We start from the raw sequence: 13,032 nt of genomic DNA on the forward strand, positions 1-13,032 counted from the left end.
TGAAGAGCCTGAAAAGATATGGAAAATATGAAGAGCTTCAAAAGGTGTCAAAAATATGAGGAGCATGAAACGGTCTGAAAAATAGAAGGAACATGAAACGGTGTTGAAAAACATGAAGAGCCTGTAAAGGTGTGAAAAATATGAAGAGCTTCAAAAGGTGTGAAAATTATGAGGAGCATGAAACGGTCTGAAAAATTGGAGGATAATGAAGCGGTGTCAAAAACAGGAAGAGCCTGCTTCCCAGCCAGGCTGAAAGGGCTCGGGAAGCTAGCTGGCCTTGTTGGCCCTTAAATCGCATACTGAATGGCCTGGCCCCAGCTACCCTCGCCGAGCCGCGCAAAGAAGGATGCTCCTGGCTCTCGTCGGCCTCCCAGGTTTGCTTTCTTTCTTTTCCCGAAGGTGGGCCCTTAGGTTCACCGTCCGGAGCCTGCGGCCGCCGGGAAAACCAAACCCCGAGTGTCCGGAGAGTAACCGGAAGTGCCCTCCCAGGCGGAGGGGCGGCGCCGGCTGCAGCCGGGGAGAGGGAAGAATTGAGTATTGTTAGTAACTATGGACTGGAGACCTTTTGGAGCCAAAAGGAAGACAGTCTTGAGTCTTTCTTGTTATGGGTTGTAAATACCACATAAAGAATAAGTGCATGTGATGCTGGAAACTTGTAGAGAGGAACTACTCATGACTGAAAGGCCTAAAACAGATGTATCTTTCAAGTTCTTATCGAGAAAATGACTATGAAGAAAATGATGGGTCAGGAAGACCAGTGGAAAACTCCCTAGGAGAGAGCCATAGAAAATGTACACTTCAGAAGAGAGAGAGAATCAGAGAACTCAAAAAAGGAAAATATATCATGTATGCCCTCAGAAGGGTAAAAAGATTTTTATTCATGTGCATGAGATTACTCAAATAGATGATCAGATATACCAGTGCCTTGAACGTGAGCAAAACTTTTGTGAAAACTTAGCTCTTATTATGTGTGAGAGAACCCACACTGGGGAGAAACCTTATAGATGTGATATGTGTGAGAAAACCTTCATCCAAAGCTCAGATCTTATTTCACATCAGAGGATCCACAGTTATGAGAAACCTTATAAATGTAGCAAATGTGAGAAGAGCTTTTGGCACCACTTAGCCCTTTCAGGACACCAGAGAACACATGCAGGTAAAAAATTCTATACATGTGATATCTGTGGCAAGAATTTTGGTCAGAGCTCTGATCTGCTTGTCCACCAGCGAAGCCATACAGGCGAGAAACCGTATCTGTGTAGTGAGTGTGATAAATGCTTCAGCCGAAGTACAAACCTCATAAGGCACCGAAGAACTCACACAGGTGAGAAACCATTTAAGTGTCTGGAGTGTGAAAAAGCTTTTAGTGGGAAATCCGATCTTATTAGCCACCAGAGAACTCATACTGGTGAAAGACCCTACAAATGTAGTAAGTGTGAGAAAAGTTACCGACACCGGTCAGCCTTCATTGTTCATAAAAGAGTACATACTGGGGAGAAGCCCTATAAGTGTGGTGCCTGTGAGAAATGCTTTGGCCAGAAATCAGACCTTATTGTACACCAGAGAGTCCACACAGGTGAGAAGCCGTATAAATGCTTGGAATGTATGAGAAGTTTTACCCGGAGTGCCAACCTCATCAGGCACCAGGCAACTCACACTCACACTTTTAAATGCCTTGAATATGAGAAGAGCTTCAGCTGTAGTTCAGACCTTATTGTACATCAAAGAATTCACATGGAAGAGAAACCGCATCAGTGGTCTGCATGTGAAAGTGGCTTCCTCCTAGGCATGGACTTCGTTGCCCAACAGAAAATGAGAACTCAGACAGAGGAGCTGCATTATAAATACAGTGTCTGTGATAAAAGCTTTCACCAGAGCTCAGCCCTTTTTCAACATCAGACAATCCACATCGGTGAAAAACCATATATCTGTAATGTGGCTGAGAAAGATCTTGAGCTCAGCCCTCCCCATGTATCAGAAGCCTCACAGATGTCTTGACCAGACAAGAAGTTATTATACCATAAACAAACAAACAAAAAAAGGTGTATTTACAATGTAAGAGAACTCATTTAAGATGGAGAACTCAAAGCAAATCTCAGATTTTCCTCAGAGCTCAGACTTTATTGGGGACCAGAAAATCTGCAGTTATAGGAACCTGAGAAATGGTTTGACCAGAGAGCTGTCTTTACAGAACCGTATCAATAACTCCAGTGAGAAACCTTACAAATGCCCTGAGTTTTTTGAAAACCTTCAGTCCAAGCTCATGTCTGATCACCCACAAGAGGATTTATACGGGTGGGAAGCTTACAAGTTTGGTGAATGTGAGAAAGCTCTCTAGCAATGCTCACCTCTCCTCATTCCAAGAGAATTCAGATCAGAGGACGATATTTTTTTAATGCCCTGTGAAACAGTGCTTCAGACAGTATGCACGCCTCATTGGACATCAGAAAGCCCCACTGGAAAGAAACCCCAGCAGTTGTGAAAAAAGCCTCTTAACATAACTGTGACTTTATTACCTATCAGAGAAGCCATACAGGTGAAAATTTGTGTATTTGCCTTGAATGTGGCAAAAGCATTAAGTGAAGAGCCTTCTTGGGTTTGCAACCCCCCCTCCCCCAAAAAAAGAAAATCTGATGAAGGACCTTATGAATGCTCTGAATGAGAAAACTTCTGTCAATGATCAGTTCTTGTACACCAGGGAACTTGTATAAGTGAAAGACCCTATAAGTAACCCTAAGTCTGGGGGAGAAAAAAAAATCCTTGCAGGAAATCTCTACCTTATTGGGCCCCAAAGAAACTACTCTGGAGAGCATTTTGTAGACCTCTATAGAGGTCTAACTGTGAACTGTGTACATTTAACAGGTATGAGAAGAACTGTTCTCATAGTTAGTTGACCCCTGTAGTAGAGATGACTTTTAATGGAGTCGACATGCAAACAGTTTTGTTTAGATACCCAGAAACTTGTTCTGGGAAGAGCTAGGGCAGGTCAGAGTAGGCCTGATGGGTTACTCAGGTAAAGATGCTTTTCTTTTATCTGAACCACTGAATGATTGCTTTACTTTCAGTTTTTAAAATTTGGAACTCTAATAAAAGAAAGGACTGTAATTGAAAAAAAAAAAAAAAAAAAAAAAAAAAAAAAAACAGGAAGAGCCTGAAAAGGTGTGAAAAATATGAGGAGCATGAAATGGTCTGAAAAATAGGAGGAGCATGAAACGGTGTTGAAAAACATGAAGAACAGGAAAAGGAGTGAAAAATATGATGGGCTTCAAAAGGTGTGAAAAATATGAGGAACATGAAGCTGTGTACAAAAACATGAAGAGCCTGAAAAGGAGTGAAAAATATGAAGAATTTCAAAAGGTGTGAAAAATATGAGGAGCATGAAACGGTCTGAAAATTAGGAGGAACATGAAGCGGTGTTGAAAAGCCTGTAGAGCCTGAAAAGGTGTGAAAAATATGTAGTGCTTCAAAAGGTGTCAAATTTACAAGTAGCATGAAACGGTGTTTAAAACTTGAAGAGCCTGAAAAGGTGTGAAGAATATGAAGAGCTTAAAAGGGGTGAAAAATATGAGGAGCATGAAACGGTCTGAAAAATAGGAGGAGCATGAAACGGTGTTGAAAACATGAAGAGCATGCAAAGGTGTGAAAAATATGAAGAGTTTCAAAAGGTATCAAAAATATGAAGAGCATGAAACGGTCTGAAAAATAGGAGGAGCATGAAACGGTGTTGAAAACATGAAGAGCCTGCAAAGGTGTGAAAAATATGAAGAGCTTCAAACGGTGTCAAAATTATGAGGAGCATGAAACGGTCTGAAAAATAGGAGGAGCATGAAACGGTGTTGAAAACATGAAGAGCCTGAAAAGGTGTGAAAAATATGAAGAGCTTCAAAAGGTGTCAAAAATATGAGGATCTCGAAACGGTGAAATTTTGGAGGAGCATGACGTGGTTTTGGAAAACATGAAGAGCCTGCAAAGGTGTGAAAAATATGAAGAGCTTCAAAAGGTGTGAAAAATATGAGGAGCATGATACAGTCTGAAATATAGGAGGAGCCTGAAACGGTGTTCAAAAACATGAAGACCCTGAAAAGGTGAGAAAAATATGAAGAGCTTCAAAAGGTGTGAAAATTATGAAGAGCTTCAAAAGGTGTCAAAAATAAAAGGAGCATGAAACGGTGAAAAATAGGAGGAGAATTAAACGGTGTTGAAAAACATGAAGAGCCTGAAATGGTGTGAAATATATGAAGAGATTCAAAAGGTGTCAAAAATATGAGAAGCATGAATCAATCTGAAAAATAGGAGGAACAAGAAGCAGTGTTCAAAAACATGATGAGCCTGAAAAGGTGTGAAAAATATGAAGAGTTTCAAAAGATGTCAAAATTATGAGGAGCATGAAAGGGTGTGAAAATAGGAGGAGCTTGAAGCGGTGTTGAAAAACATGAAGAGCCTGCAAAGGTGTGAAAAATACGAAGAGCTTCAAAAGGTGTCAAAAATATGAGGAGCTTGAAACGGTCTGAAAAATATGAGGAGCATGAAACGGTGTTCAAAAACATGAAGAGAGTGAAAAGGTGTGAAAAATATGAAAAGCTTGAAAAGGTGTGAAAAATATGGGAGCAGGAAACGGTCTGAAAAAGAGGAGGAGGATTAAGCGGTGTTCAAAAACATGAAGAGCCTGAAAAGGTGTGAAAAATATGAAGAGCTTCAAAAGGTGTGAAAAATATGAGGAGCATGAAACGGTCTGAAAAATAGGAGGAGCATGAAGCGGTGTTGAAAAACATGAAGAGACTGAAAAGGTTTGAAAAATATGAAGAGCTTCAAAATGTGTGAAAAATATGAAGAGCTTCAAAAGGTGTTAAAAATATGAGGCGCATGAAACGGTCTGAAAAATAGGAGGAGCATGAAGCGGTGTTGAAAAACATGAAGAGCATGAAAACGTTTGAAAAATATGAAGAGCTTCAAAAGGTGTCAAATATATGAGGAGCATGGAACGGTCTGAAAAATAGGAGGAGCATGAAGCGGTGTTCAAAAACATGAAGACCCTGAAAAGGTGTGAAAATTATGAAGAGATTCAAAAGGTATCAAAAATATGAAGAACATGAAACGGTCTGAAAAATAGGAGGAGCATGAAGCTGTGTTGAAAAACATGAAGAGCCTGAAAAGGTGTGAAAAATATGAAGAGCTTCAAAAGGTGTCAAAAATATGAGGAGCATGAAACGGTCTGAAATACAGGAGGTGCATGAAGCGGATTTGAAAAACATGAAGAGTCTGAAAAGGTGTGAAAAATATGAAGAGCTTCAAAAGGTGTCAAAAATATGAGGAGCTCGAAACGGTGAAATTTTGGAGGAGCATGAAGTGGTTTTGGAAAACATGAAGAGCCTGCAAAGGTGTGAAAAATATTAAGAGCTTCAAAAGGTGTCAGAAATATGAGGAGCATGAAACGCTATGAAAAATAGGACAAGCATGAAATGGTGTTGAAAACATGAAGAGCCTGAAAAGGTGTGAAAAATATGAAGAGTTTCAAAAGGTATCAAAAATATGAAGAGCATGAAATGATCTGAAAATAGGAGGAGCATGAAGCGGTGTTCAAAAACATGAAGAGCTTGAAGAGGTGTGAAAAATATGAAGAGCTGCAAAACGTGTCAAAAATATGAGGAGTGTGAAACGATCTGAAAAATAGGAGGAGCATGAAACGGTGTTCAAAAACATGAAGAAACTGAAAAGTTGTGAAAAATATGAAGAGCTTCAAAACATGTCAAAAATATGAGGAGCATGAAACGGTCTCAAAAATAGGAGGAACATGAAGCAGTGTTCAAACACATGAAGAGCCTGAAATTGTGTGAAAAATATGAAAACCTTCAAAAGGTGTAAAAATTATGAGGAGCAGGAAACGGTCTGAAAAATAGGAGTAACATGATGCGGTGTTCAAAAATATGAAGAGCCTGAAAAGGTGTGAAAAATATGAAGAGCTTCAAAAGGTGTCAAAAATATGAAGAGCTTCAAAAGGTGTCAAAAATATGAGGAGCATGAAGCGTTCTGAAATATAGGAGGAGCAAGAAGCGTTCTGAAAAATAGGAGGAGCATGAAGCGGTCTGAAAAATAGGAGGAGTATGAAGCGGTGTTCAAAAACATGAAGAGCCTGAAAAGGTGTGAAATATATGAAGAGCTTCAAAAGGTGTGCAATACAAGGGGAGCATGAAACAACCTTAAAAACAGGACGAGCATGAAGCTGTGTTCAAAAACATGAGAGCCTGAAAAGGTGTGAAAAATATGAAGAGATTCAAAAGGTGTCAAAAATATGAGGAGCAAGAAACGATCTGAAAAATTGGAGGAGCATGAAGCGGTGCTCAAAAATATGAAGAACCTGAAAAGGTGTGAAAAATATGAAGAGCTTCAAAAGGTGTCAAAAATGAGAGGAGCATGAAGCGGTCTGAAAAATAGGAGGAGGAGGAAGTGGTGTTGAAAAACATGAAGAGCCTGCAAAGGTGTGAAATATATGAAGAGCTTCAAAATGTGTCAAATATATGAGGAGCATGAAACGGTCTGAAAAGTAGGAACAGCTTGAAACGGTGTTCAAAAACATGAAGAGCCTGAAAAGGTGTGAAAAATGTGAAGAGCTTCAAAAAATGTGAAATACATCAGGAGCATGAAACGGTCTGAAAATAGGAGGAGCATGATGCAGTGTTCAAAAACATTAGGAGCCTTAAATGGTGTGAAAAATACGAAGAGCTTCAAAAGGTGTCAAAAATATGAGGAGCATGAAATGATCTGAAAATCAAGAGGAGCATGAAGCGTTGTTCAAAAACCTGAAAAGCCTGAAAAGTTGTGAAATATATGAAGAGCTTCAAAACGTGTCAATACTATGAGGAGCATGAAACGGTCTGAAAACAGGAGGAGCATGAAGCGGTGTTGAAAAACATGAAGAGCCTAAAAGGTGTGAACAATATGAAGAGCTTCAAAAGGTGTGAAGAATATGAAGAGCTTCAAAAGGTGTCAAATATATGAGGAGCATGAAACTGTCTGAAAAATAGGAGGAGCATGAAAGGTGTTTAAAAACATGAAGAGCCTGAAAAGATATGGAAAATATGAAGAGCTTCAAAAGGTGTCAAAAATATGAGGAGCATGAAACGGTCTGAAAAATAGAAGGAGCATGAAACGGTGTTGAAAAACATGAAGAGCCTGTAAAGGTGTGAAAAATATGAAGAGCTTCAAAAGGTGTGAAAATTATGAGGAGCATGAAACGGTCTGAAAAATTGGAGGATAATGAAGCGGTGTCAAAAACAGGAAGAGCCTGAAAAGGTGTGAAAAATATGAGGAGCATGAAATGGTCTGAAAAATAGGAGGAGCATGAAACGGTGTTGAAAAACATGAAGAACAGGAAAAGGAGTGAAAAATATGATGGGCTTCAAAAGGTGTGAAAAATATGAGGAACATGAAGCTGTGTACAAAAACATGAAGAGCCTGAAAAGGAGTGAAAAATATGAAGAATTTCAAAAGCTGTGAAAAATATGAGGAGCATGAAACGGTCTGAAAAATAGGAGGAACATGAAGCGGTGTTGAAAAGCCTGTAGAGCCTGAAAAGGTGTGAAAAATATGTAGTGCTTCAAAAGGTGTCAAATTTACAAGTAGCATGAAACGGTGTTTAAAACTTGAAGAGCTTGAAAAGGTGTGAAGAATATGAAGAGCTTAAAAGGGGTGAAAAATATGAGGAGCATGAAACGGTCTGAAAAATAGGAGGAGCATGAAACGGTGTTGAAAACATGAAGAGCATGCAAAGGTGTGAAAAATATGAAGAGTTTCAAAAGGTATCAAAAATATGAAGAGCATGAAACGGTCTGAAAAATAGGAGGAGCATGAAACGGTGTTGAAAACATGAAGAGCCTGCAAAGGTGTGAAAAATATGAAGAGCTTCAAACGGTGTCAAAATTATGAGGAGCATGAAACGGTCTGAAAAATAGGAGGAGCATGAAACGGTGTTGAAAACATGAAGAGCCTGAAAAGGTGTGAAAAATATGAAGAGCTTCAAAAGGTGTCAAAAATATGAGGATCTCGAAACGGTGAAATTTTGGAGGAGCATGACGTGGTTTTGGAAAACATGAAGAGCCTGCAAAGGTGTGAAAAATATGAAGAGCTTCAAAAGGTGTGAAAAATATGAGGAGCATGATACAGTCTGAAATATAGGAGGAGCCTGAAACGGTGTTCAAAAACATGAAGACCCTGAAAAGGTGAGAAAAATATGAAGAGCTTCAAAAGGTGTGAAAATTATAAAGAGCTTCAAAAGGTGTCAAAAATAAAAGGAGCATGAAACGGTGAAAAATAGGAGGAGAATTAAACGGTGTTGAAAAACATGAAGAGCCTGAAATGGTGTGAAATATATGAAGAGATTCAAAAGGTGTCAAAAATATGAGGAGCATGAATCAATCTGAAAAATAGGAGGAGCAAGAAGCAGTGTTCAAAAACATGATGAGCCTGAAAAGGTGTGAAAAATATGAAGAGTTTCAAAAGATGTCAAAATTATGAGGAGCATGAAAGGGTGTGAAAATAGGAGGAGCTTGAAGCGGTGTTGAAAAACATGAAGAGCCTGCAAAGGTGTGAAAAATATGAAGAGCTTCAAAAGGTGTCAAAAATATGAGGAGCTTGAAACGGTCTGAAAAATATGAGGAGCATGAAACGGTGTTCAAAAACATGAAGAGACTGAAAAGGTGTGAAAAATATGAAAAGCTTGAAAAGGTGGGAAAAATATGGGAGCAGGAAACGGTCTGAAAAAGGAGGAGGATTAAGCGGTGTTCAAAAACATGAAGAGCCTGAAAAGGTGTGAAAAATATGAAGAGCTTCAAAAGGTGTGAAAAATATGAGGAGCATGAAACGGTCTGAAAAATAGGAGGAGCATGAAGCGGTGTTGAAAAACATGAAGAGACTGAAAAGGTTTGAAAAATATGAAGAGCTTCAAAATGTGTGAAAAATATGAAGAGCTTCAAAAGGTGTTAAAAATATGAGGCGCATGAAACGGTCTGAAAAATAGGAGGAGCATGAAGCGGTGTTGAAAAACATGAAGAGCATGAAAACGTGTGAAAAATATGAAGAGCTTCAAAAGGTGTCAAATATATGAGGAGCATGGAACGGTCTGAAAAATAGGAGGAGCATGAAGCGGTGTTCAAAAACATGAAGACCCTGAAAAGGTGTGAAAATTATGAAGAGATTCAAAAGGTATCAAAAATATGAAGAACATGAAACGGTCTGAAAAATAGGAGGAGCATGAAGCTGTGTTGAAAAACATGAAGAGCCTGAAAAGGTGTGAAAAATATGAAGAGCTTCAAAAGGTGTCAAAAATATGAGGAGCATGAAACGGTCTGAAATACAGGAGGTGCATGAAGCGGATTTGAAAAACATGAAGAGTCTGAAAAGGTGTGAAAAATATAAAGAGCTTCAAAAGGTGTCAAAAATATGAGGAGCTCGAAACGGTGAAATTTTGGAGGAGCATGAAGTGGTTTTGGAAAACATGAAGAGCCTGCAAAGGTGTGAAAAATATTAAGAGCTTCAAAAGGTGTCAGAAATATGAGGAGCATGAAACGCTATGAAAAATAGGACAAGCATGAAATGGTGTTGAAAACATGAAGAGCCTGAAAAGGTGTGAAAAATATGAAGAGTTTCAAAAGGTATCAAAAATATGAAGAGCATGAAATGATCTGAAAAATAGGAGGAGCATGAAGCGGTGTTGAAAATCATGAAGAGCCTGAAAAGGTGTGAAATATATGAAAAGCTTCAAAAGTAGTGAAAAATATGAAGAGCTTCAAAAGGTGTCAAAAATATGAGGAACATGAAACGGTCTGAAAAATAGGAGGAGCATGAAGCGGTGTTGAAAATCATGAAGAGCCTGAAAAGGTGTGAAATATATGAAAAGCTTCAAAAGTAGTGAAAAATATGAAGAGCTTCAAAAGGTGTCAAAATGAGATGAGCATGAAACGGTCTGAGAAATAGGAGGAGCATGAAGCGGTGTTCAAAAACATGAAGAGCCTCAAAAATATGAAAAATATGAAGAGCTTCAAAAGTTGTGAAAAATATGAAGAGCTTCAAAAGGTGTCAAAAATGAGATGAGCATGAAACGGTCTGAAAAATATGAGGAGCATGAAGCGGTGTTGAAAATCATGAAGAGCCTGAAAACGTGTGAAAATATGAAGAGCGTCAAAAATATGAAAAATATGAAGAGCTTCAAAAGTAGTGAAAAATATGAAGAGCTTCAAAAGGTGTCAAAATGAGATGAGCGTGAAACGGTCTGAAAAATAGGAGGATCATGAAGCGGTGTTCAAAAACATGAAGAGCCTGAAAAGATTTGAAAGATATGAAGAGCTTCAAAAGGTGTCAAAAATATGAGGAGAATGAAACGGTTTCCAAAATAGGAGGAGCATGAAATGGTGTTCAAAAACATGAAGAGCCTGAAAAGGTGTGAAAAATATGAACAGCGTCAAAAGGTGTGAAATACATGAGGAGGATTAAATGGTCTGTAAAATAGGAGGAGCATGAAGCGGTGTTGAGGAACTTGAAGAGCCTGAAAACGTGTGAAAAATATGAAGAACTTCAAAAGGTGTGAAAAATATGAAGAGCTTCAAAATGTGTCAAAAATATGAAAAGCATGAAACGGTCTGAAAAATAGGAGGATCATGAAGCGGTGTTCAAAAACATGAAGAGCCTGAAAAGATTTGAAAGATATGAAGAGCTTCAAAAGGTGTGAAATACATGAGGAGCAAGAAACGGTCTGAAAAATAGGAGGAGCATGAAGCGGTGTTGAAAAACATGAAGAGCCTGAAAAGGTGTGAAAAATATGAAGAGCTTCAAAAGGTGTTAAAAATATTAGGAGTATGAAACGGTCTGAAAAATAGGAGGAGCATGAAACGGTTTTGAAAAACATGAAGAGCCTGAAAAGGTGTGAAAAATATGAAGAGCTCCAAAGGTGTCAAACATATGAGGAGCATGAAACGGTCTGAAAAATATGAGAGCATGAAGCGGTGTTTAAAAACATGAAGAGCCTGAAAAGGTGTGAAAAATATGAAGGGCTTCAAAAGGTGTCAAATGAGATGAGCATGAAACGCTCTGAAAAATAAGAGGAGCATGAAGTGGTGTTGAAAAAAATGAAAAGCCTGAAAAAGTGTGAAACATATGAAGAGCTTCAAAAGGTGTCAAAAATATGAGGAGAATGAAACGATCTGCAAAATAGGAGGAGCTTGAAATGGTGTTCAAAATCATGAATAGCCTGAAAAGGTGTAAAAAGTATGAATAGTTTCAAAACGTGTGAAATACATGAGGAGGATTAAACGGTCTGAAAATCGGAGGAGCATGAAGTGGTGTTGAAAAACATGAAGAGCCTGAAAAGTTGTCAAATATATGAGGAGCATGAAGCGGTCTGAAAAATATGAGGAGCATGAAACGGTCTGAAAAATAGAATCAGCATGAAGCGTTGTTGAAAAACCTTAAGAGCCAGAAAACGTGTGAAAAATATGAAGAGCTTCAAAAGGTGTGAAAAATATGAAGAGCTTCAAAAGTTGTCAAAAATTAGATGAGCATGAAACGGTGTGAAAAATAGGAGGAGCAAGAAATGGTGTTGACAAAAATGAAGAGCCTGAAAAGGTGTGAAAAATATGAAAAGCTTCAAAAGGTGTCAAATATATGAGGAGCATGAAATGGTCTGAAAAAAAGGAGGAGCATGAAGCGGTGTTCAAAAACATAAAGAGCCTCAAAAGGTGTCAAAAATCTGAGGAGCATGAAACGGTCTGAAAAATAGGAGGAGCATGAAGCGGTGTTCAAAAACATGAAGAGCCTGAAAAGGTGTGAAAAATATGATGAGCTTCAAAAGGTGTCAAAAATATGAGCAGCATGAAACGGTCTGAAAAATAGGAGGAGCATGAAGCCGTTTTCAAAAACATAAAGAGCCTGAAAAGGTGTGAAAAATATGAAAAGCTTCAAAAGGTGTCAAATATATCAGGAGCATAAAACGGTCTGAAGAATAGGAGAAACATGAAGCGGTGTTGAAAAACATGAAGAGTCTGAAAACGTGTGAAAATATGAAGAGCCTCAAAAATATGAAAAATATGAAGAGCTTCAAAAGTTGTGAAAAATATGAAGAGCTTCAAAAGGTGTCAAAAATGAGATGAGCATGAAACGGTCTGAAAAATATGAGGAGCATGAAGCGGTGTTGAAAATCATGAAGAGCCTGAAAACGTGTGAAAATATGAAGAGCGTCAAAAATATGAAAAATATGAAGAGCTTCAAAAGTAGTGAAAAATATGAAGAGCTTCAAAAGGTGTCAAAATGAGATGAGCGTGAAACGGTGTGAAAAATAGGAGGAGCATGAAGTGATGTTGAAAAAAATGAGAAGCATGAAAAAATGTGAAATGTATGAAGAGCTTCAAATGCTGTCCAAAATATGAGGAGAATGAAACGGTTTCCAAAATAGGAGGAGCATGAAATGCTGTTCAAAAACATGAAGAGCCTGAAAAGGTGTGAAAAATATGAAGAGCGTCAAAAGGTGTGAAATACATGAGGAGGATTAAATGGTCTGAAAAATAGGAGGAGCATGAAGCGGTGTTGAGGAACTTGAAGAGCCTGAAAACGTGTGAAAAATATGAAGAACTTCAAAAGGTGTGAAAAATATGAAGAGCTTCAAAATGTGTCAAAAATATGAAAAGCATGAAACGGTCTGAAAAATAGGAGGATCATGAAGCGGTGTTCAAAAACATGAAGTGCCTGAAAAGATTTGAAAGATATGAAGAGCTTCAAAAGGTGTCAAAAATATGAGGAGCATGAAACGGTCTGAAAAATAGGAGGAGCATGAAACGGTGATCAAAAACATGAAGAGCCTGAAAAGGTGTGAAAAATATGAAGAGCTTCAAAAGGTGTGAAATACATGAGGAGCATGAAACGGTCTGAAAAATATGAGATGCATGAAGTTCTGTGGAAAAACATGAAGAGACTGAAAAGGTGTGAAAAATATGAAGAGCTTCAAAAGGTGTCAAAAATATGAGGAGCATGAAACACTCTGAAAATAGG

At 38.3% G+C, this 13,032-nt stretch overlaps 1 protein-coding gene across 1 annotated transcript; it reads left to right on the forward strand.

Annotated features, from left to right (window-relative positions):
* Positions 1–241: 241 nt before the first annotated feature.
* Positions 242–2,163, forward strand: LOC133053696 (zinc finger protein 322). The gene has a single exon (XM_061138218.1). It carries the CDS (start codon positions 790–792, stop codon positions 1,996–1,998), a length of 1,209 nt encoding a protein of 402 aa, XP_060994201.1. The 5' UTR covers positions 242–789; the 3' UTR covers positions 1,999–2,163.
* Positions 2,164–13,032: the final 10,869 nt, after the last annotated feature.

This window comes from Dama dama, unplaced genomic scaffold, assembly GCF_033118175.1.
Source record: "Dama dama isolate Ldn47 unplaced genomic scaffold, ASM3311817v1 ptg000126l, whole genome shotgun sequence".
NCBI lineage: Eukaryota > Metazoa > Chordata > Mammalia > Artiodactyla > Cervidae > Dama > Dama dama.

Excerpts from the sequence above, each read along its gene's own strand:
- LOC133053696 (XM_061138218.1), top strand. The coding sequence starts at position 790 with ATGTACACTTCAGAAGAGAGAGAGAATCAGAGAACTCAAAAAAGGAAA.